The sequence below is a fragment of the Phalaenopsis equestris genome, unplaced genomic scaffold, assembly GCF_001263595.1.
Source record: "Phalaenopsis equestris unplaced genomic scaffold, ASM126359v1 Scaffold000531, whole genome shotgun sequence".
NCBI classification, from domain to species: domain Eukaryota; kingdom Viridiplantae; phylum Streptophyta; class Magnoliopsida; order Asparagales; family Orchidaceae; genus Phalaenopsis; species Phalaenopsis equestris.
The window spans coordinates 484707-509857 of NW_018164971.1; the positions used below are offsets into that span (position 1 = coordinate 484707).

General features: G+C 37.0%; 1 protein-coding gene across 1 annotated transcript in view; it reads left to right on the plus strand.

The window, feature by feature from the left end:
* The window catches only part of LOC110028783 (DNA topoisomerase 3-alpha), a 152681-nt gene that overhangs the window by 70981 nt on the left and 56549 nt on the right, over nucleotides 1-25151 (plus strand). The window contains exons 15-16 of the mRNA XM_020730774.1: nucleotides 593-627; nucleotides 16190-16319. Of these exons, the coding sequence (XP_020586433.1) occupies nucleotides 593-627; nucleotides 16190-16319 (165 nt within the window). The remainder of the gene's footprint in view (nucleotides 1-592; nucleotides 628-16189; nucleotides 16320-25151) is intronic.

Genomic DNA, 25151 nt, shown 5'->3' on the forward strand with positions numbered 1-25151 from the left:
TAAATACAGGATTTGAGGTAGAGCGCTCTTTCATTTAAACTGTGAAAAATATGAGGTCAGTTTGATTTCATATTTTTCTAAAAAATTATATATATATATATATACGTAAATTAAAAAGTCATTCCGAAGCGGGTGACGGGATTTCGATTCCGGCTGCCGACAACTTCTTACGGGCGACCCCCAAACATAACTTTCTCCTTTTTTTGTGCCGACAGGATGGTAGGTGCATTTGAGTGAAAAAACTTACACCGATTTACCAAATCTATTTATTCTAGGAAATATGTGGGGAATCTTTGAGTATGGTATGTTGAAGTTGTAAGAACATGCCAATTTTATGGTGTTTTTTTGATTTTCACTCCTTTTTTGATTAAAAATATGAATAATAATTTAGGTTTATTACCAAAGAGATAGCATGGGTGTCATAATGCTAAGCAAGCTTTCTTATTTGTTAAGCTTAAAAACTTTCATTTGTTCATACTGCTTATTTTATCTTTTAAACTAATATATCTATTCAGTCTTCTTAAATTTATAGCTGCGTGAACTTTGCATCTTTAACTCATATGTTACTAATGTTTGAATTTGCTAATTGTAGGGAGAGGCATTGGTGATGGGATACGATGACATGGGGTGAGTTAACTATTATTAACATCAAATTCTCAGAGGTATTAAGAATTTTAGATGTGGCACATTTTTCATAATATGATTATATTTTTGTCAGGTTCAATTTGATTTTTCATTACTGTTATTATTTGAGTTTAATTTTGCTCATGTCATGTCATGTTTTCTTGGGATTGTGGATCATAGAGAAGATATTCATATGAATCAATTCCTTCTGTTATTTTTTAATTTTCTCTAATTTAGGAGAATCAATCATCATAAAATTTGAAGCTAGGTTTGATGTTAAAGGGTGCGAATGAAAAACAACAAGTTGAAGTCATTTTAATTGGAACATTTTCAAACGAAATAAAATAACATCTACCCCGAAGATTAAGGGCAAACTTTGCATCTGTTCATTTTTTAAAAGAACCTTATGCTTGGGTGTTGAGGTTGATTATGCAATTCATTTAGGTCAATTAATGATAAATCATTAGGCATTTTTTTGATTTCTAAATGCCTTTATAATACTAATCGAAAGGACTTAATTGAGATTAATGCAACAAAGACCATGTTTGGAGTTTTGATGTACACTTTCACTCATTATGATCTACCTGGGTGGTAGAGCACCATCATCAAGAGGGAATTGATATGAAGAGAGTTATTACTGTCACGGCCTGACTTGGGGGTTAGAATTAACCAAGACGGGAATGGACAGTCAGATGCTGAAAAATTTCTTTGTATTCCATTTTTATTACTAACAATTCAGTATTTAAATAAAAATGTAAAAGTGCCACTAAAGAAAGTAAATAAAATTAACAAGTAGAAATTTGTACATTTCTGTTTGTTGTTCTCGTCTTCTACACACATTTGCTTTTCTATTCATTTTGTTCAAATATTTAAAATCTAAAATGATATTAAAACGATACAATGTGTTATTTAAAGATATCCCAAGAGTAATTACATTACTAAATACAATAATCCAATGAAATGAATACAATATATATGCGAGTCTATAAGAAATTTTTATAATATACTTGTATTTCATATTTATATTTATAAACAATCTGATATATACTTATATGCAATCTGATATAAGCTAATGCGTGCATCAATGACATTTTCTCAATGACCATACATTTATGTTTTATATTATTTGTACTTTATACTTTACATACACATCTGTTTCTGTGAGGATCACCGTCAACAAACCTGACAGATCTTTGTCAGCTCTCGTCTTCACAACGGTTAGTGATCTACACATTGCAGTTTTTTAGGGTGGGAAAACCCTTACTTGCCCTGACCAATATTGCCTCTTTAGTTTAGCAGTTAGCAATGTGAACACTACAATTGTCTAGGGAGATAAACTCTAGTCTACTCGCCCCTGAACAATATTATTTCATCGACATAGCGGTTAGTGAACTAACCGGCTCAATTATTTGTGGTCGTAGAAAAAATCTACTTGCGCAGGTACAATGACATCCCCTGCCTATACCATTTGGCATGAAATCCTCATTTGAACATGCATGTACAAATATTCATGTATAAACAAAATCATTCTTCAATACACACATTAGTCTGAGACATCTTTATGCATATAAGAGCATACATCCATACTTATTTTTACTTTGTCGTGTAGCTATTCATTACATAACTCTCATATAATTCATATTTTTCCTATCATGCCTATGTATATCATGTATCTCATATCTCTCATGCATATATTTTATATCTTTTCTATCATGCATATATTTTATATCTTTTCTATCATGCATATTTTTTCTAATTTAATAATATGAAAAATCAAGTGTAACATAAATTTAACTAAACTAAAAAATCCATATAAATTAACATACGTTCTGAAATAAAGAAATTATTGAAATTTATAAATGTAATTACCCACTTTAGTTGCCACGGTAAAGCCTTAATCTTCGATAACTAGGTGAAATTTGCGGTGACTTTTATGTTGAGCTGAAAACTCTATATAACATAATATTAAACTTCAAGATTTTGGTAATTTCTATTAATTAAATTAGTTTTCTTAGTTTATGATTAATTTAGCTAACGATGTCGATGTACTATAATCTTCTACACGCTTGCCTCTAACTTGCCGTCTCGGATAACCAACATGAAGCCCAAAATTAACTTTGGATTTAAAGATATCTTGACTCATGAAGTAATTAACAGAAAAATATAATTGCTTCGTTAATACCTATCTTAAACAGATTTCTCGGCAACCAGTTGGCGCCCGTCTTTTCCTTCGAAGATTCGTTTGAATTTGGATTTTAATTTAGATAGATGAGGTATGATTATAGTTTTAGAAAATAATGTTTAATTTTGAAAAGTGAGACTGAGCGGAACTCATATATTTGATAATTTAAATGATTAAGTGTGATACCACAAGCAATACTTTATCCCGAAGGATATGTATACAACTTGTTAGCAGGCTTGACCACCTAAACTAAAAGATCTGTGACATCCGTTTGGTCTGCGAAATTTTTTTATAAGCCGACAATTTTTCCTATTTAGTAAAAGAGATTAAATATGGTTTATATTAAGCTGGGTTTTTAAGTTCCCTATAGAGGCAAACCCGTATAGTTAATTACATCTTAAACAATCGAAATCACTTAATAAGACTCTCGATTAAGATAAGTGGTTTTGCATTCAAGATTTCAAAGTTTAGGTTTCCAACGATAAAATATGAGGAAATCAAAAGGGGGGGACTCAAAATATGAACAGTTATTTTGAAGAGTCAACAGAGTGAAAAGTAGAATATGTTACAGATCAAGGGAGAACCCCGGTAACTTCCCAACTATACTACAATCGAACCTTAACTCTAAAGAGACATCCTACACCTCGTCGTCGTGGTCTCGATCAGCGCCCTCCATCCGCTTGTTTCCACGTTCCGCTTCTTGGAAAGACTACTCTAAGCTCCTTAGCAGATGGATTATAAGTTTGGTATTGTGGTGTGTATTAATGTACAAATATTGGGTCAGTGACTCGCTACAAGGTACCTCCTAAACCAGGTGTCCTACTGACCTCTAACCTAAAAGTCCCCTGTAAGTCTGTAGAAACAACATGAGTTATAAAAGGGAACATGTGATGTGGCACAGTAAACCCTAAATTGTAATATTGTAGGCATGAATTATGTGTATATGCAGTAAAGCGTGCAGTAGCAAAAGTAAACGCTGTAAATGTAAAATAAACTTGTATGCTTGACGGGTCGACGGCTCCTGAAAAGACTCGAGAAAAGGCGGCAGATGACCCACAGTAATTTGAGAAAAAAAAGAAACCGTCGAAAAACACGAGGAAAATTCGAAGAAAATTATGAGTGCTTTACAAAGACTTTGATAAAACCGTAGGAAAACACTCAAAAATCTGAAGAAAGCAAGAAAAACCGTAAGTATTCGGGTCAGGCTAGGCTCAGAATTAGGTATTCTCTGGGGACTCCGAAGGCAACTATCGATCACTCGTATGTTTAGAGCCCGACGTTCAACTGGAAAGGTGTCCTACTATACCAACTTAAGAGGGTATTTCTTAACCCAATACCGACGATTAACAAATGGACAACCGAATTATGTTATTTAAAATTTATATTTTAGTATGCATATAAGTTTCATACATACAAGAATAGTAGTGTCAATTTTGGTAGTTAAAATACTTTAGAAAATAACGTATATATTCTTATCATTTCTTTTTTTTTATAAAAATATGATTGTCCACAAGTCGATCGAACCGTCGGGCTGGGACCACCAACAACCTAAGAAGATAAGGTTGCCCTGCTAGTTTGGTGTTGATGAATAATATTGTCATCCTACATTTCATCGTGTCCCTGGATCGGGTCCCGATGTCATAGGATGACATATTATTCCGCGCTACCACCGAATGTCTTTATCATCAAGGCCTAATGCCCAAAAAATGACCGTCTCACTTACGACATTGCTTGATTGTTTTATATATAGCCAGAGCTTTATGCGCGCACTTATTTATCGGACATAAGCACCTAAAACTCAAACCAAGAAGCAAGAAAAATGAACCGAAGAACAATAAATGAAAAAGAAAGAAGTCTAACCCACCTCCAAAATCAATTTATGAAAGAAAAGCCAACACGGTCGGAGGGTTAGCCTAAAACACCCACCCAATGGGACTTCTCAAATGAGTAATGAGATGGGCACACTCCCTGATGCTAGCCAAAAACAATCCCGAAATGCACAATTTAAAGACTTCAAAGCTATTCCCAAACCTTTCTCAAATATCCAAAGATTTTCTTTTCTCTCTTTTTTTTTTCCTTTTATTGCAATCAATTCAGCCCGCAGAATTGGACCCTTAAACATCTCCAAACATTTAAAAAATCATTCCTCGAAAAGGGGCATTTGAATTCTTCCAAATAACAAGAATCGAAATGTTCCATTTCACCGTTCCATTTCACCAACCATTTCACCAATCGTTAAAGCTTTCAATTCCACCTCGAACCAAAAGCTTTTAATGCCATACAAACCCAACACTACACAAGAAACCCAGCAAGTGCTGACGGCAGGGGCAACCAAGAGGGCAAACCGAGCCCAACATATGGGAAATCACAACCAGGTGCTCTCGGGTAGAAGCAGCAAGGGAGATAAACAAACAGTTGCACAAAGGAACCAACAGACACAAATAAAGGCTCTCGGGTAGGAGCAGTAAGAGGGACCACCAAACAGGTGCACAAAGGAACCAACAAACACAAACAAGGGCTCTCGGGTAGGAGTAGTAAGAGGAGCCACCAAAGCCAAACCAACAGCCACAAGCTTACGGGTAGGGGCAGCCAAAGGGGAAGCCACCAGCTAACACCCAACACAAACAAGAGAACACAACAGGGAGACTCACGGGCAGAAGCCGCCAGGAGAGAACACCAACCCCACACGCACACCCAAGAACCAGCAGGAGAGCTCACTGACATGGGAAACAACACAGGGCTCCAAAAGCTTAAAAAATCAAACCTTACCATTTGCAGGTGTTTCAAACAGAGGAAGCAACAAAGAACAAAAATAAACCCCCCTGAAATAAGCCTTTTCCAAAAGCAAGAAAAAAAGACAATATTTCATCCAACATATGATTCGAATAGAGGGGCAACAACAGGAAATAAAACCAAGCCTCAAAACCGACTGCTTAAGACACCAGATAGATTCCAACATATATTCGAATAGGGGCAGCAGGCTTAAGGAGCAAAACCGAACCACAAAACCAACTTCTTAAAGCATTAAAACAGGCTCCAACATATATTCAAATAGGGGGAATAACAAGAAATAAAACCAAGCCCCAAAATCAATTGCTCAAAACACAAAACAGATTCCAACATATATTCGAACAGGGGCAGCAGGCTTAAGGAGCAAAACTGAACCACAAAACCAATTTCTTAAAGCATTAAAACGGGCTCCAACATATATTTGAATAGGAGGAATAACAGGAAATAAAATCAAACCCCAAAACCAACCCAAAACAGATTCCGACATGTATTCAAACAGGAGTAGCAAATGGAGCAAAACCGAGCCACCAAAACAGTTGCTCAAAGAAAGAAATAATTCCAACATGTATTCAAACAAGAAAGACAACCACATGGAGGCAAACCAAGCCACCCCCCCACCCCCCCCCCCCCCCCCCCCCCAAAGATACCTCTTTTTCTTTCCTTTTTTTGAAAGCTTCTAATAAGAGAAAATTAAGCATGCCATTGTCGTGTAAAATGTATTTTGAATAGGAGAGTAACAGGAAACAGAGAAAAAAAAATAAGCCCCCAACAGTAAAAGTTTTTCCTCAACATTCATTTCGAACAGGGGGAAATAACAGGAAACAGAGAAATGCAAGTGAGCCCCCCCTATAGCCAATCTTTCTTTCAACAATAAATCAACTCAGCAATGAGAAAAGAGAGAAGACCATAGCCGTCAACATATAGGTAAATATAATAAAAGCATAAAGAGAAGGCTTGCATGTATACAGGGATTAAAACATGCTTTCTATAAACTACTATCTCAACTAACAACATAGAGCATTTAAAGCAGATCCAACAGAAACATGAAAGGTCTAGTAATCGGTGGCAACGCCATTATGAAATACCGGTTAAGACAAAGCGAAGCCTTATACACGCGTTCCCATATTTTAACTTCTCCAGCATGTGTCAAGCAGAGAAGAAGAGCAGAAGAGAGGAAACATACCTTGCTCGAACTTCTGTAATCAACAAAAGAAAGCCACAACACTCCCAAACTTCATGCTCACAAGCAAAGCCTCAACACCCCCAAATTTCAAGCTCACAAGCACCTAGTCGAGAAACGATCCCCGCAGAGTCTCTCCCGAGCTCCCAAAATTCGTAACCTCACAGCAAAACCCCCCATCAGCCCTTTGTACACGCAGGAGAGAGGGAAGAAAAGAAACGAAACTATCCTAAGGAGAGGCCAACCCAGCGCTTGTCTCAGCAGAAAGAAAAAAAAATCGCAGCCAAAGCTACAGAGGAATGATCTATCGGGAAGGAGGAGGATTGCCACATTCGTGCCTCAGGGAACATGAGCATCAAAGTCAACCTACCTTGAATGGATTCCCGCTCAGCGAGATGAAGCAAAAGAAACTTCAGGAAGCCGCAGCTTGGGCAGAGGATGTTGAGAGAGGCGAGGTCAACTCCTCGTTACACGAAGAGAGGGGACCAACAAGAGGGAAGGCGCGGCTAGGGCTAAATCCGGAGATGTAACCAAGGGGAGCCGCGAGCTTCACGAGAGGAGCCTTGGCTCCAATTGGGGATGGAACCAAGGGCCGCTCCACATGAGGGATTTAGGCCGTAATAAATAGACCCCCACCGGTCATACAATGCAAAATACACCTCCAAAATATAAATAATGTTTAAGTTTCCTCGATTTGTGCACTTCTCGCTTGTGCACAAAATCATATCGAACTGGGAGTCCTTCCTGACTAAAGTCGACGTTCCGGACACGCTAGTGCGGTCCGTTTCGTCATCCGGGGTCACCTGGACGACTTCATCGACAGTCGGGTCGAAAATGCGTCAAAACTCGGATTCCTTTATAATAATTGCTCGTGATCGATCGTGAAGCCTCCTACGGGTGCGGGAGACGTGAATTTCAATAATTGTGTGCGTCGCTGTGTGAATTGTGTTATTTGTGCATTGTGAGTGTGCGTGGACGACACGAAGAATTTCCTAGGGTTTTAGATCCTATGGGTACTCGACTCGAGCTTCGTCGCACTGGTTTTAATCGACTCAACTAAGCGTGAGGATTTTGAACCCATCACATGAAACTGCGCTGATTCAAGAAGTGGCTTGAATCTCTAGTTGGTGTGGGTCTCAGTCTAGTCCTCTAAGGAAGTCGATAGGAAACCTTACGACCAGATCCTAGTCTCTAAGAAGAGAGAGACCTTACCAAAAATGAGGTCAACACCAGCCCTTCTCCAAGCTAGTAAATATTTTTCCCTCTCCTTTCTATCTTCTCAAACCCCTCTTTATTCTTCAATGAATTCGTGCTAAAACTCTTACGAAACTTGCAAAGAACTTTCGACGTTTACGACACAAAATTAACTCCTTTGACGGCTACTGAAAAGGAAAAAAATGCACGAGAAATGAGGCAAAAGTCAAGATTGATGAGTGAATAAGGGAACAAAAGTTTAGAATTATGATAAAGAGGAATTTGTATCTTTGGATTTCACCCTGGAACCCAAATCGTGGGCAACGACTACCCAGGTGCCGCTCAATTCGTCCTACTCGCGATGGTTCGCGCCCTTGCACTGTAGCAGGGGTCACAGCCTTGCTACAGAGCGTCGAACGAGCTTCCTTCACCCAGGCAGAAGCGGCTGAGGGAGAGGGGAAGGAATCAAAGCTTGCCTACCCTAATAGACCGGTTGAATTGAATAAAAGGCGTGAGAGAGGTCGGTTGGCTACAGTGAAGCTGTGGGATTAATGTAGGATTAGAGATTAGTTAAATCTAATTAATTTAATAAAACTTTTAACTTTCAAATTTTACATTTCCCAATCCAATCATAATTTACATACAACGCTTTATATAAAATTGCTCAAATTAACGGGTAGAATTTTATAAAATTGTATAGATTGAAATTCGAGGGATCCAAAATTTGAGGCATATTTTATGTCATCAAAATTTTATCAAATTTCTCAAAAATTGGTTATTGCAATTACTAACAATGACATCATCAAAAGATCATAGATGGATAAAATTGTGTAAATAGGATGCTTAAGAAGAACTATGATGTTAGCGTTGGATAACATTGACAAAGGGGTGGGGAAGATCCTTCAAGGTCACCAATGACACATGAGTAAGAGTGGGGACGCCAATAGGACAATCAAGATTTACTTCAATGAAAATTATTACGATAATAATGAGCAAGAGAAGTAATGAGGGAGAGCTGTAGTGGATCATGAGAGGGGGGGGGGGGGGGGGGGGGGGGGGCTGGCGTGGGGGTCATGTGAGTTGAAGAACATATGCGATGCATTGGACTATGCTCGAGAGAAGAAGAGTTGAGGCTAGTCATGAACAATGACACATGAAGATACCATACGTGAGAAGACTTTGGGGCTTGATCATTTACCTTGTAAATTTGAATTCTTAGCTTGATCATTTACCTTGTAAATTTGAATTCTTAGCTTGTATCATCGCTGAGTTATTGTCAATAGCAAAGTTGGAGTTATAAGCCTATAGCTCTAAGATATCTTTTGTGTGAACAAGAGAAGTAGAAACAATAAGCATCTATTTGCTTCAATGGGTGATTGATATTGGTGACCTAGATCATTTAAGTGTTAAAGTGGCATGTTTTAAGCATGAACACTTGCTCAATGGAATTGCACTATTCATATTGATGTTGATATTTTGATTGTCATTGTTATGGTTACATTTATATGATCTCAGCTCTTTTGGGAGCCAAAGGGGCAGAGTGCATGGAGTTCACGTTGCCTTTTTCTTTGATATTTTAATAATTTTTTTTTGTTTATTATATTTGAGGGAAATGGTTAAAAATTGACTTTTTTGTCTTTTGGGGTAATTTGGTTTTAATATACCTTGTGAGTGCACTCATTATTATGATGTAGTCTTGGTTTAAGTTTCCATGTATTATGCTTATATGTATAATTTGTTATTTCGGATGCAACATTCATAAGAGAAATGATGGCCTTCAATCTTTTTTTCTGGTGCTGATGGTGATAATAGTGTTATTCCCTCCACTTATATTATTCAATGACTTCATTGTTCATTAGCAAGATGAAGATCTTAAAATTTTCTTTGACATTGGTGCCATGTTTTGAATCTCTCAAGTTGTGGTAGATCGTGATTGCATGCTTCAACAGGAAGGTGAGGGCTTTTGGGCTCATTCCAGCTTAATGGTGATTCCCTGGTGGTTAAGTTTTGTTGTATTGTGATAGGCAAAGTTCCATTGGATGACAAAAACTTGGCTCTTTGTTGGCTATGGATTAATTCTATTGTAGATTTGAACATTTGTAAGCTAGTTTGCGCTGTAAGATTTGTTATTAGTTGGTGAGCCCTTCAGCGATTTATTGTTTGAGTTGCCTTACAACTATTTGATTTTATCATGTTTTATGTTAAGGGATATCTAATTAGGAACTATTATTAGCATTTAGAGATAGCATTTGTGCTTTGCTAATCAAAGGATTTTAACTTTGAGAGTTGTTCTCACTACCTTGGTTTGTGGGCTTGTTCTCAACACTTAGAATTCATTTTGTTCTGTGTTTTTGGGGAGTTTACTTGTTGATATGCATTTTGAGGCATCAAGCATCTGTATGAATCCAATTTTTTTGTATTGTCTTATAGGTTTTGCTTTTCTAGTGTCGTTGGAGGCCTAGTGTTCATTGAACGAATAAGTTGACTAAAGAATTTCATTACATCTAAAAAATTTTAATTGATCAGAGGAGTGAGTTACGAACTTTTATGGAATAGCTAGCTTAACTTGAGTGAAGAACATGTTTTGTATTACATACATGTTGGTAGGACGAAAACATGCCTAAAATCTGACACTTGCTTGAAAATCATTAGAATTTTAATCGAATTGAAGTTGATAGTGCTTTTTTTTTTCCTAAGAGTCTCAACCAAATTAATTTTTAATTTAATCCAAAATTGTGTACATTTTGCATTGTTTAAAATATCGTTTCAGTCGTATGCTTCTAGGCGCACCTCAAACTGAGATGCAAAAAAAAATGCCTTGAGACATATGCCTCGTTTCCACCAGTGAGGCCAACACCTTTTTAGATTGAGGTGTATGTCTGGAGTGATATCGGAGCTAGTTAGGAAATCAGCGGAGATGCAAAACAAGTTTTATTAGCATTGAATTAGGGTAACAACATGACAAGCAAAAAGGTGAAATACATTAACAATCCCCTCTTCTCCAACCCCCCTAAAACTTACAGCCTCCAGCTGTCCCCTCTAGACCTCCCGACAGCCTCTTCCAGCATCTGTTGCACCTTCCCAACCTTCTTCATTTGCTGTCCAGTCCTTTCCCCTTCACTTTTCCTAGCAGTCAGCCTCCCTGCCACATCCAGCCGCTGTGCAATCACCTTCCCTTGACTGTAACCAACTGTCCAACCCTCCCCATCGGCTCTCTGCACCCAGTCAGCCCACCTACAGCCAGTCTCCCTGTTGTCTGGCTCATTCCCTCATCAACCAACACCCTTTTCCACCCCTCCCTGCAATTTTCTCTGCCGTCCCTGCTTTCTCAATCCGCAAACCAGTCACCAACCATCATTCCAGCCAACTCTACAACCATCAACCTTCCCACTTACACCTCGCCGCCGCGCCACCCCCCCCTCTTCCACCTTTCCCGTCATCGGATACAAACTTAAAAGGGAGAGAAGAACGCTCTAAGAAGAATTCTTAAACAAAACAAAAGCAGAAAATAACAATTTATAGACTCTCATATGGAGAAGAAAAATAAAGAAATAGGAAAGGAAATGCCCATACAAAAGCAAAGTGGTGGGGTTAATAATCCAGAAATTAGCCATTAGAGACTTCCCATACGGAGAAGAGCACATAAGGAAGGAAGTAGGAGGTGTGGCAGTCCTGCTATAAAGGGTGGTAAATTTAGTTTAAGACTGCACCTGAAAAATAATTTTGAATGAGATGACATTTAAAAGATTTTATATGCTCCAACTATTAGTTATTTAAGATATACTAAGGTTTACACAAGACTGAATGTTGACCTCTTTTTCAATGAGGTCTTAGTCGTCTACTCTTAGAACCTAGGATCTAGCTTTAAGATTTCCTTATTGACCATCATAGCGGACTAGTAATGGAGCCCACCTCCCATAGAACTTCGAACCACTTCTTGACCCATTTTTGTGAAGGACTCACATGAGTAGTCTCAAACACTCGACTCTTAGTTGCAAGGGCTAAGGACTAACATGTAGCGGACCCAAAAAATGAGTTTCTATATAAAGAGGAGTCAGTCGATAATTTTGCCCTTCCATTTTCTGTATTTGAGATTGGGTCCAATTCAATGTTCGTGCAACTGACCAGGACACGGGAAAAGAGGCGCAACAGGAAGATTCTAAGTGCCAAGAAGGCGAAAGCCGCAGAGTTGGCTATTACTGACACCGCCCTCCAACTGAATGAGACACGATTATGTGAGATCTCACCTCTTCTCATGGGGAGTAGGTTTCACCCGTTGCCTGCTACGAACGGAGAGGATGAAGTCTATAAGGTTGCTAACACATCACCACCACCATCTCTCCATAATGGTCCAAGGTCGATGATGACATTTGAAGGAAAATCTGAGGTAGTGGCAGTGGTGGACAAAGGAAAGAAACCAAGACAGATTCAGGTCGAGCAGCCTCGACAGATCTATCAGCATTTGCAACAGTACAACCAACAATATCTGCAGCAGTACGATCAATAGCATAACCAACAGTACAACCAGCAGCATAGTCAACAGTCATTCCAGCAGAGGCCATGCCAGATGGATGAAAGATAGGCCCCGCCTACGACCAAGCAGTTGAACAAAGTATACTCTTTCAAGAATGAAGCTATAGCAAAGATGTTCCAGGATTTGATTAAGAATCCCAAATTCAAATTATGAGAGCCAAAGAAGTCGGAGGAAGTCGACAAGAAAGATCATCCCAACTGCTGCCCCTACCACAGACTGCTCGGACACACTCTAGAGAACTGTATCGGCTTCAAATAATGGCTCGAGAAGAACTTTAAAAATGGGAACATAACGATCCCTAAAGAGTATTTGACCGAAACTGAAAGATGTTTCATTAATATGATTTTGATTGATCCAATTGTTTCAACTGACTTTTACACAACTACACCAGTGCTAAACAAAAGAGGCGAGACTCATAAAAAATCTCTGACTGACCTTAAAGTTATCAATGGAAGGTCGATCGAGGCTACATTGGAAAGGCTTCGAGCCGACATTGCATAATGTACATTCAATTCTTTTATAATAAATTATGATTTCGGGGGAAAATGAAATTAATGTCATAATAACTGGGTCCTTCACTTTAAAGAATTCGGACTGGGTACCAAGTAAATTTCAAAATAAAAAAGTGTCCTTGAAATGCAAGTAATTGACTAAGGACATCACGAGACTTTTAATCTTCTGCTAAGTGACTGGTTCTTCACTTTCGAACGAGTTTTAATATCCCAGGATTTGTCTTAAGAAGTATTTGAGAATTTTTAATAAGGGGAATTCAGACATTCAAAATCTTTAAAGTATGCTCTACTAGATATAGTAATTCTAAGAAAACAAAAGAAGCAAAAAAAAAGTGTGAAAATCTCCTGAGAAGAAGCTTGAGGTTGGCATAAAATAAAAAAATTAGGCTTAAAGGAAAATTTTATAAGATGGTGGTGTGACTTGAATGCTTTATGGTGCAGAATGTTGACCTATAGAAGAGAAACATAAAACTAAGTTAAGTGTTGCAGAGATGAGAATGCTTAGGTGATACCAGAGTTAATCCAAACCACATTAGTGAAAACAAATATTATTACTTGAAAGCAAATAAACGGTTAAAACTCGCACACTGAAAAGGGTATTACAACAAATATGACACAAAAACTTACACTAGGGCGGGTTTAAGTTTAGCGGTGGTGGTCGTTAGGGGTTTGAAAGTGTTTGTTGATGATTGAGATGGTTGTAAGGTGGGGTTATAAAAGAAAAGGGATTTTGGGTGGTTTTTTATAGGGTGGTAGCAAGTGTGGGATGGCTGGACAGCGATATGGTAGTGAGTGTGGGGTTGCTGTGGTGATGCCGAATGGCGGGATAAGAGTAGAATGCTAAAAAGAAGGATTGGCGGGTTGCGGGAACAAAGGTGAGTTCTAGGGACATCGAAAACAACGTAGTAAGTGGCTGGGACAACGAAGAGGAAAGGTGGTGGACTGTGGGATAACAAAGGGGAGGGCTGTCCAGGGACTGAGTCAGCGAGGGGGGATCGTTGGAAAGGATGCGGAGGAGTTTGGTAAAGATAAATATCCCTATGGAATCGAAATACAGTTGGAGCACCACTCGACCTTCGGGGAACAATCATCCGCTCAAACGAGTTATAACCGGAGCACCTTCTTGTCTTCAGATACGACCCTTAGAAGAGAAATCACCTTAGTGGCCACAATTTGAAGCTAGGAACAATCAAAATCAGAGTTTTAAACACACAAAACATATATTGAATTGAAGCCAGTAGATAGGAATATGTCACAGGAAATGAAAGGAAATAAAAAGAAAATGTAGTATAATAGGAGAATGCTAGGATAGGAAAGAGTGGTGGGTAAAGAAAGTAATACAAAAGGAAAGAGAAATCTAGGAAAATAAAGGTCTGCGTTACTGTAGCTACCACATTACTACCGTCATTAGATGGAAGATTGGCTTTTCACAATGCAAAATGAATGTATTTGTGAAAGGGTCCGTGTAGCTCTAGTGGCAGACAAGATTAGAGAGAGTCATCTTAGATGATTTGGTCATATTAAACGCAACCATGTGATGATCCGATTAGGAGAGTAGATGTTTTTGATTTGACTTATGTTAAGAAAGGTAGAGGTAGACCTAAAAAGTCTTAGGTTGTATAAAGGAAAATATGACACTCAATATGACACTATGGAGAAAAATTATTCATGTTATTGTTGTTAAAAATTTTTTTTCACTCATTTTACTCACATATAAATTATAATGCGGAGAACGAAAACTTACTGCCCTTTTTTATAATATGAACAAGCTATTTATTTTACTTGGCGACAACATTGAGTTGAAATATTTTTTCTTAGTTCAATTTAATTAGCTTTTTTTTCAAAATTTGTGAGTCTAGTGTGATTTTTATTTTTATTTTTATTTTTTTCTTTTTGTCTCATTGTTTTTGCTTATTGTATCCATGTTGATGACGCCAATTTTCTATTTTAGCGACATTTTTATGTTGCCTGTAGTGTGACAACATTTTATTTCTATCGATTCTAAAGTTTGTTTAAACACCTAATAGAAGTTAAACACCATATCATTAATGGAGAGGTAGTTGAGCCACCATTGTCGATGCCAAGTCGGGTGGGGGCTTTTAGATGATGAGGCTATGTTTTGTGCCTTTTATCGATTCAAAGAAAACTTACATTGGTACTGCATGAAGCATCTAGGCAAGAAAACTTCTTTTAGTAACATGCTGCTAAATCATATGGAGGGTATTGCCCGACGAGCTGGACTTTGTTAATTAAGGAGTTGGTTTTATTATTATTATTATTATTATTATTTTTGTCTTATGCTATATGTAATAGCTCGTGGCGCAATTAATCATGTTACACCCTACAGCTTACTACAAATATGTATATGCAACAAAGTTCAGCAGCTTGATTTTGAGGCTTCACTCGAACTCTGCACAAAATGGAGGGTTTTTCTCTAAGCATGATATCTTGTTGTTCGATGAATACTTCTAGGAGCATCGATTTGGACCCCTCTTATGAATGTAATTGGATCAACCCACTTGAACATAGGCTTGGTCCAATTCCAAGATATGGAATTGGTATATAGGTCAATAATTGGTTTACTTTGCCTTTTACTGTAATGCAATCAGGGAATATAACTCATGAAACTGAAGGTTTGTTGATTTGAACATATGACCGATGAAACATAATTTATGTTTATTGCAATGCAAAATAATCTTAAATAGATTGACCAGCCAACTTTTGACCCTTAACTCCGTACATAATGTTCAAATTGCTAAAGCAATAAAATATCAGTCTGCTCTGGAAATCCACTAGAACATTAAATGAAGATGCTGCACGAGTTTAATTTTGTCTTCTTGCTTCACAAATACTTTTTTTAACAGAACACTTAGATAAATGTTTGTATCTTCATTTGTTATTTTTACAGGAAGTGTTATCATGTTCTTATGGTCTTGCAGGCCTACGCAATCAGAATTTACCCACCCATTCAATGGATTGAATTGCTGAAAGAAACATATTTTAGTGCATTTTCTTTGCTATTTAAATTGTAATAATTGCAAGATGGCACTTTTATGATTGCATTTTTTACTAATGCATGCATATGAATTTATATTTCTTTAGGCTGAGTGCTTATCTTTGCATAGATTTTCCTTATAGTTTTCTTAAGTCATATTAATGCTATCCTTTAACAGATATGAGCTTTGGAAGCCATACCTTAGATCTATGATGGAGTTTGACATGAAAGAAGTTAGCACCGGTTCAAAGAGTAAATCTCAAGTTTTGGAAAATTGCTTGCAACAAATGAAAGCTTGTTTCTTAGATGTAAGAGTCTGCTGCTTGATACAATCTACGACCATGCATTTTTTATTATCTGTGCTACTTAATGAAGATGAATTGTTGGCCAGTGATATTCCCAAGGAAATGACATGCTGTTTGCTTCATGTAATAGTTGATTCAATTCGATTAATTGGTGCACTATTGTTTGCAAGTTGATCTTATGACAGTTTCATGGATTTATTTTCTGAGAGGTCATTATTGCTGACATAATAGCATCCGTCTTATTTGTGTCATCCTTATGTTGAAGGTGTGTGTATTCTTTGCTGGCATGATGGAAAGTTACAATTTATTTTTTGAAGCTTTGCTTAAATGCTGAGTTATTGAATTATTTTGAAACCCTGGTGCTTGGGTTAGTCTGTAAGGGGGTGTTTGGTTTCCGGAATTGAGCCGGATTTAGGTGATATTTAACATAAATCTAGCTAAAAAAAAGTCGTACAAATTATCTCCAAAATTTAGCCGGATTTAAGTGATATTTAACATAAATCCAGCCAAAAAAAAAAAAAAAAGAAACAAAAGGTCGTACAAATTATCTCCAAAATTTGCTAAATCCGATGTTTCTTCATGCCTTTACTGTTTTTGATGTAAATCCAAATTTATTAAATCCGATTACTATGTAGATTTAATGGATTTAGCTTAGCAAGGCAGTTACGGGAGTGGATTTGTGCCAAACATCATAAACAAATTTAATGGATTTAACCTTAAATTGAACTAAACATTATTTTGGATTTACACCATTTGGATTTGATAAATCCGGATTTATTAAATCCCATTTAACCTAAATCTTATTGGCAGCTAAACACCCCCTAAGTTTTGGGTTTTCCAGTAACTTTAACTAGGTCTTTTACCCTTTTTTTTTTTCTGAAGAAGCGTGGATCGATCAATCTTTCATCGCTTTGAGCTTTATATGGTGCTATTCTGTTTGGACTGTGAAGTTTGTAGCAAATTTTTTTAGAGGCTCCATATGCTGGTTGTTGCCATTTAGATTTTTTTTTTTCTCAAGTGGAATCTAGTTTTCTTGGTATGAAAACTTATTTAATGGCTGGTTATTGCATCACTTTTACTTCTAATTGGAAAATATAGAAGTGCAAGACTCTTAATTCTTATTTCAATTTGATAGAGAATGTACAATTTATATAGAGGGTGTATAGCCGAATTAGTGGACCAGGGAAGGGAATTGACCACCTGTGTGGTAAAAAGGAAAAATCAATGAGCACAGATATTGGTACATAAACTTATAATATTATGGTCCTATCCATGGAAATACATAACCAGGATTTAGCTTTAGCTGGTGTTGATTTCCCTCGAATTTGGTACAAGTGTTGATGTCCACAGGGTGCAAGCAATGCTCAGTTGGTTTGATCGTTGAACCTGATTAGCAACAGGAGTTGAATGCTGTGCATGTGTATGTGGTATTCTAGAATTGAATACAGAATTATAGCAACTATTAGTACCTGCATAATTGTTGTGTGCTCCCTTATTTTCTTATGTATTTGATTCCTGATTTATTTAAGCTATAACACTTTTCAATCTAGCATAGGGTGTGGACACCTTGTTTGAATAGGCCTAGAATTTTCATAACCATTTTTAGCTTCTAATTGAGGTTATCAAATTGTATTTTACTATGTATTTCAGTGTGGGTATCAGCCTTCTGAGATTTTGTAGTGGTATGGATCTCTTTGGTAATTTACTATTCAAATTTTTTTCTTTTATGAAATGCCTATCAATTTCAATGTCTGGTCATATCACGGTTGACAAGATTTTTGTTATTGCTAATTGTATCTTGGCTACTCACATCATCGTTTGCTCTTTAATATAATTTTTAGGTTTTCCAGAAGTCTTTTAATCCATATTCCATCATGAACACGATGTCTGACTCTGATATCTATTGTAGTTCTACTTTGTGCTGTAATCATTTGCTTATTATTCTAGTTGACTAAAGTTTCTCTTACAAATAAACAATAGCCAAAATGGATTTAAGATTTTAGTTACAAATCTTGCCCTAGCTGCATCAAAAAAATTTAATATTTCCATTTTGTTTTTATCCTGTAGAATGTACCTTTTGATGGTGGTCTTTTAATAAATTTTATTTGCTTGTATACAACACCAACATGTTCCTCATATGCAAGCCCTCATATATGAAATAACTACATTGATTGGAAGCAGATGTCAGGCTTAGAGTGAGATACGTAGATGAGTTTTTCTGCCAGGCATTTATACCTTTCCTTGTTAAGCTGTGTTGTACCAGGATCATTTGGGTATTGTTGATCTGCACTCTTTTGTACTGGTTTCTTTAGGTTGTCTAGAGTATTTACTGAGAGGCGGATGCACCTTAGCTCGGCCTTATAAGTTCCACTATAGGAAAATATTTTACGGCCCCAAGCTCTGTAATTTCAAATTTATTTGCTTGGATACTTTCTAATTCACTAATCTCTCCCTAATTATTATCAAGCAAGATAATATCATTGGCATAAATAATTAAGATTACAATTTTTAAATGTTTATGTTCTTTGACATACACAATGTGGTTAGCTTTTCTTTGAAAGTTGTATTGAATATTTTAAACAAAGCATGATCTTGGTGGTCGCCTATGAAGCATGAACACAAACATAGGGACATAGACATGACAACATGATATGGGGATACGACATAATTGAAAAAAAAAAAAAAGTGACACTTCAACGACATATTTTTATATTTAATTAATTGATGATACAAAATATATTTGTTTTCCATTATTCTTTATTAAAGGCATCACAAAAAGTATGCAAGAATAAATTTTAATTTAATAAATTTAACTTGTATTATGAAACCTCATATTTATAAAAATTAATTTTAAAAAATAGATATATGGCATGTTTTAAAAGAATTACTCTAACTTATCTACTTGAATTAAATATCTTATGATTAGAAATATAATATTATAAAACCTTTGATGTTAGATTTTGATGAATGTTAGAGGAAATTTTGACATGACGAGTGAGGAGGTGGCTTCAACTATGAGGTATAATTAGGGCTATACATATATCTATAATTTTCTACTTCTCGCGTCCCATTTTTCTTAAATCATGTTTTTCTCATGTTCGGTGCATGTCTAGGGGTGTTTCATATTTGTTTGGGCCTAAAAAAATTCAGACGCATATTTTGTAGTGTCGAACAAGTGTCAGGGTGTGCCTTACAAGTGTCTAGGCATGTCAGATAAGTGTCGGTGTCTGATACGTGCCCGACACAGGTACACCACTTTGTTAGAAGTGTCCGTGCTACATAGACGACTGCTTTAGAATACCTAAAGATCTCTTGAGCCTAATAACTTTATTTTTACTATTAGTATTCTTAAAACTAAGCGGGATAATTGTTTAGATTTCATCTTCAAGATCCCCATTTAGGAAGACATTATTGACACTTAGTTGATGAATTAGCCGATAAACAACAAGAGAGGGAATCCCGAATAGTGTTAAGGGTGACACTTGGTGCAAAAATTTACTAATTATCAGTCTTATATGTTTTACTCTTTTGCGACTAGTTTAGCCTTTTACTTGCCAATACTCTTATCAACTTTGTTTTTAGTGTTAAAATTCATTTGCATGGTGTTGAGAGTTTTCATGTGTCATTCTTTACCGACGCTTGTTTTCATGAACATCTTTCCATATAAGTGTTTTAAATGTTTCATAAATGTTGTTAAGGATGTCCTTGCTATGAAAAATAATTATAAAGGCATGAAACTAAGGGGACAAATTATTGTAGGAAATATACTCACTTGTTTGGTCTTCTATGCTAGTTTTTGTACCTTTCTTGCAAGAAATTGGTGTGAAGATCAGAATCAATGTTACTTTCTGAGGAATTGCCAGGGCTTGGGTCAAAAACTTGCTAATCTCATGTGAATTGCTTTGATTTCTCTTAGTATTTGACTATTTCTATTGTTTGAAATAGATTATTCCTTTATATTTCTCTTAGTATTTGACTACTACGATTGAGGAGATTTATTCCACTCTCCTTGAGATTAACTGTAATAAGACCCCGGGGCCTGATGGCTTTACTTCTGCTTTCTATATTACTTGTTGGAATATTATTAAGGATCATGTTGTGGCGGTCATACAAAGTTTTTTTAAAAGGGAAATGCCTGGAAATTATTTTTCGGCTGCAACTATTGTCCTTATTCCTAAGAACAATCAAAAGAGTTCTTGGGATCATTTTAGGCCTATTTACCTCACCTCTGTGATTTCTAAGTTGATTTGTAAGATTTTGGTCAAACGCCTTCAACCTCATCTTCACAAGTTAATCTCTTTGAATCAGTCTGTTTTTATTCAGGGGAGGGGGATTACTGATAATATTATGCTGGCTCAGGAACTCACTCCTGACCTTGATAAAAAGTGTAGAGGTGGCAACGTGATTACTAAACTGGATATTCAGAAGGCCTATGATTCGGTTAGTTGGGATTTTATATTGAAGATTCTCCATGCTCGTGGCTTCTCTCAAGAGTTCTGCAATATTATAAAATCCTGGCTTAATTGTAATAAGTATAGCATTCTCATCAGTGGCAATTCTCGGGGTTTTTTTCAGTGCGGGCCGTGGGATTAAGCAGGGAGATCCTTTATCCCCCACTATTTTCATTTTTAATTTTTCTCTCCCGTCTTCTTAACAATATTTTTAGGAGAAACTCCAAACTGCATTATTTTCACAAATCTAGTATGTTGGTGTCTCACTTGGCATATGCTGATGATATGATCCTCTTTTTTAATGCAAGCAAGAATTCAGTGAAGGTGATTCATAATGCCATGATTGATTTTCAACTTATCTCGGGCCTTTCATTCAATGCTAGTAAATGTAATATTTTTTTGGGGAAAACGATAAATCGCTCTAATGCCTCTTGGATTGCTAACTATACGGGTTTCTCTCCCTCTAATCTCTCACTCAAATATCTGGGGGTTTTCATCCTCAAAGGCAAAAAGAGACGTATTCAATTTGACGAGGTTGTGGAGAAGATCCGAAAAGAATCATGGACTGGAAAAATAATTTCCTCTCTTTTGGGGGTCGTATTACTTTGTTGAGAAGTATTCTTGGGTCTCTTCTTTTATATATACTTCAGGTTCTTCAACCCAAAAGGAGTACTATCTTCTCTTGAAAGATGTTTCAATAAGTTCTTATGGGCTGGAAATCACTCTGGTAGAAGTTGGTTACCTTGGAAAGATGTTTGTAAACCCGTAAGCGCCGGTGGTTTGGGTTTCAAATCATTGAATCATTTGGCTGATATTAATGTCTTCAAACAATGGTTTAATTTTAGAAAGAATGAGTCGTTATGGACCAATTTTATGCATGGGAAGTACTGTTGTTTCTCTCACCTTGCTTTGACTAAGTGGCGGTTGGGTAAGTCCACGATGTGGAAGAGAATGCTAAAGGTTAGAGATTGAGCGAGAGATTTCATTTATTGGGAGGTGGGTGGAGGTAACCTCTCCTTTTGGCAAGATTGTTGGTCTCATGCTTTGTTGAACATGAGGGATTTACGGTTTCCTAATCTCAAGGTCTCCAATGTTTGGGTTGATGGTCATTGGAATCTTCCTCTTCTTACTAGCATATTGGGTTTGGATGGAGCTAATTTTATTTCTACAATACCTTTTGATCCTCTCTTGCATGACACTCCTCATTTGAAATTGCTTATGGCGAATTCTATTACTAAATCCTTATATGTTGCTCGCCACAACTTTCAAAACACCTCTTGGGGAGAAGGGGTATGGAGTTAGGCCTTAACCACGTCTATGTCCTTCTTAGCCTGACGGATATTTCACTCGATTATTTCTTCTGATGACATTCTTAAGATGAAAGGTTTGAGAATTGCTTTCAGGTGTTGTTTCTGTTTGATGGCGGAGGAGTCAATTGAACATATCTTTTTCTCGTGCACCTATGCTTTATTTATTTAAGGAAATGCTGGAACGTGGTTTGACACTTGTCTTTCCCCTGAGAAGAATCTTTCTCTCACCACCTTGAGTTGCAACCCGGATGGTAAGAAAAAACACTTCTGGCAAATATATCCTTATATCATTTGTTGGTTTATCTGGATGGCTAGAAATGATATTATTCATGAGGGAAAGGAGATTCATAAATGATGATTTTCACTAACATCATTTTTTACATTAATAAGCTTTGGAAGCTTGGTAATTCCAAACAAGGTTTCTTCTTAGGTATTAATTATTTCCTGGCATTGGGGAATATGAATGTGGTGTTAGAAGAGTCCCGTGTCCTCCTACTTTGGTCAATTGGACTCCCCACCCCCTAGAGGGTGGATTAAATTTAACATTGATGAGAAGTTGGAAGGTTTCTAGTGTTGGGTGTGGGGGCATTGTTAGGAATCATTATGGAAAGTGTATTATTTTTTTCTCCTCTCCTACTTTTGCGGATTCCCCTCTTGAGGCTGAGGCTAGAGCTATTTTATCTGCTGCTCTTTTGGCTTATTCTCTTAGTTGGAAATACATTATTTTTTAATGTGATAATCGCTCTTTGATTGATATTTTTACTAAGGGCGCCGATACTCCTTGGGATATTCTCTATTATGTTAGAAGGATTAATGGTCTTATTTCCAATATGAATGTGGTTTGGAATTTTATTTATCGGGAGAGTAATCAACCTGCAAACTGGCTTGATAATTTGGGAGGTTCTAGTTAGTTTTTTAGGGTGGGAGCAGTTCCCCCTCCTCTATATACTTTGCTGGTGGGGGATAATTTGGAAACTCCTTATATTCGTACTTATGCATTACCTTGAGGTATGTTGGGTGGTCGAGTGGCTGGGTTCGGCCTTTGATGTGTCCTGGCTGGATTTCTCTCTTTGTTACTCTTTGGGGGCTGCTTAGATGCGGATGATTGGGTTAATACTTTTTCTTCTCGAGAAGTATGTGATGTTGAGCCTTTTACTTTTAGATTGGAGGGTTGGAGGTTCCCTCTGATGAGTCATTTTTGGGAGGCCCAGGGCTCCCTTTTTAATGATGATTTTGTTGTTGGAGATTGGGGTATTTGCGGGTTACGGGCTGAGAGTTTACTCTGGGGGGTTTTTGCTTTTTCTTCCGGGTTGTCTTATACTTCCTGCTTCATCTCTAGCAAGGAGGCCCATGGCTCCTCTGCTACTGGGGTGATGTCTGTGGGAAGGTGTTATATTGGGGGAAGGTTTGTTGGGGACTATAGTTTCTGGAGATTTCATGAGCTGCATTATATTCACCTGGGGTCTATTTGTGAGCAATTTGGTTCTCATTTGGAGGCCCATTGCTCCTATTCTTTCTCTGTTTCCCTATAATTCTGGTGGCATTGTTACGATTGGTTGGATTGCCTTTACTGTTTGGAAGCTGGAGGAAGGAGGACCACCTTTATATTTTCTTTAAAATTGGTTTTCACTTTATTTTTTATTTCTTCAGTCCTTTTAGGATGCAGGTTGAGGATTCGATCGTCTCAAGCTTTGGACTTTTTGGGAGAGTTGTTTTCGATTTCTTTGGATTGCGGCATGCCGGTTCTTTGGTCTGCTCGTGGGATTGCTTTTGGATAATCATTGCTAACCTGAAGATTTTTTCTGTACATCTCTTTTGGGTATACCTGTAATTTTGGAAGTTTCTTTTTGTGTGAGTTGTATTGTGGGGAGAGGAACCCCTAGGGGTGTGTTTAAATGTATTTTTGGTTTCTTAGAAGGGGATCCTGCCCCCCTCCATTCTCTGTACCTTTTCTTTTAATTAACGCTTAGGGAGCTACCGTTGCTCTTTCCCCAAATGAGATATATATTATAGCCTAAGAATGTCAGGCAAGTCTACTATGGAAGCTATACATTTATTGAGATGTATGATGGATAAGTTCAGAGATAATAAGGAGGATCTTCATATGATTTTTATTGATTTAGAAAGAGCTTACTATAAAGCTCCAAGAGATACCCCTTTGGAGAGTTCTTGAGAAGAAAAGTGTTGATTTGACTTATATTCAAGTCATTAATGTTATGTATAGTAGAACTGTTATTTGTGTTCTAACAAAAGGAGGATTGACTAATTATTTTCCTATTTTTCTTGGTTTACATCAAGGGGCGCCTTTAAGCCCATATCTTTTTTGTTTTAGGTATGGATGGTCTTACTGGACACTTACAGGAGGATGTGTCTTGGTGTATGTTTTTTGCTGATGATATCCTTCTCGTGGATAAGACGAGAGAAAAACTCAGGAAAAACTTGAAGTATGGTCTACCTTGGAGTTTAAATGCCTTTGTTTGAGCAGAACTACTGAATGCGTGTAATGTAATTTTAGTAGTAATAGCTCTATTGACAGAAATGTAACTATGAGTGATCAAATTATTAATAGGTGTGAACGCTTATGGTGATATTGATGGGGATGTTATTGGTAGAATTCAAGTTGGTTGGTTGAAGCAGAGGAATGCTTCGGGCCTATTGTGTGATTGAAAAGTACCGCTTAGACTGAAAGGAAAATTTTATAAGATGTTGGTGACATCTGCAATGCTCTATGGCGTTGAATGTTGGCCTTTAAAAGAGAAGCATAAAACTAAGTTAAGTGTTGCCGAGATGAGAATGATTTGGTGGATGAGTGGCTTTACACTTAGAGACAAATTGTGAAATGAATATATTCGTTATAGGGTTGGTGTAGCTCCAGTGACGAACGAAATTAGAGGGAGTTGTCTTAGATGGTTTGGTCACATTAAATGCCAACTATCTAATGATCCGATTAGAAGAGTACATGTTTTATATTCGATTTATGTTAAGAAAGACAGGTAGATCTGGAAGACTTGGGCATATTGTATAAAAAATTATCATAATTTATTAGAATTAGAATTAAATGAAAATATGACACT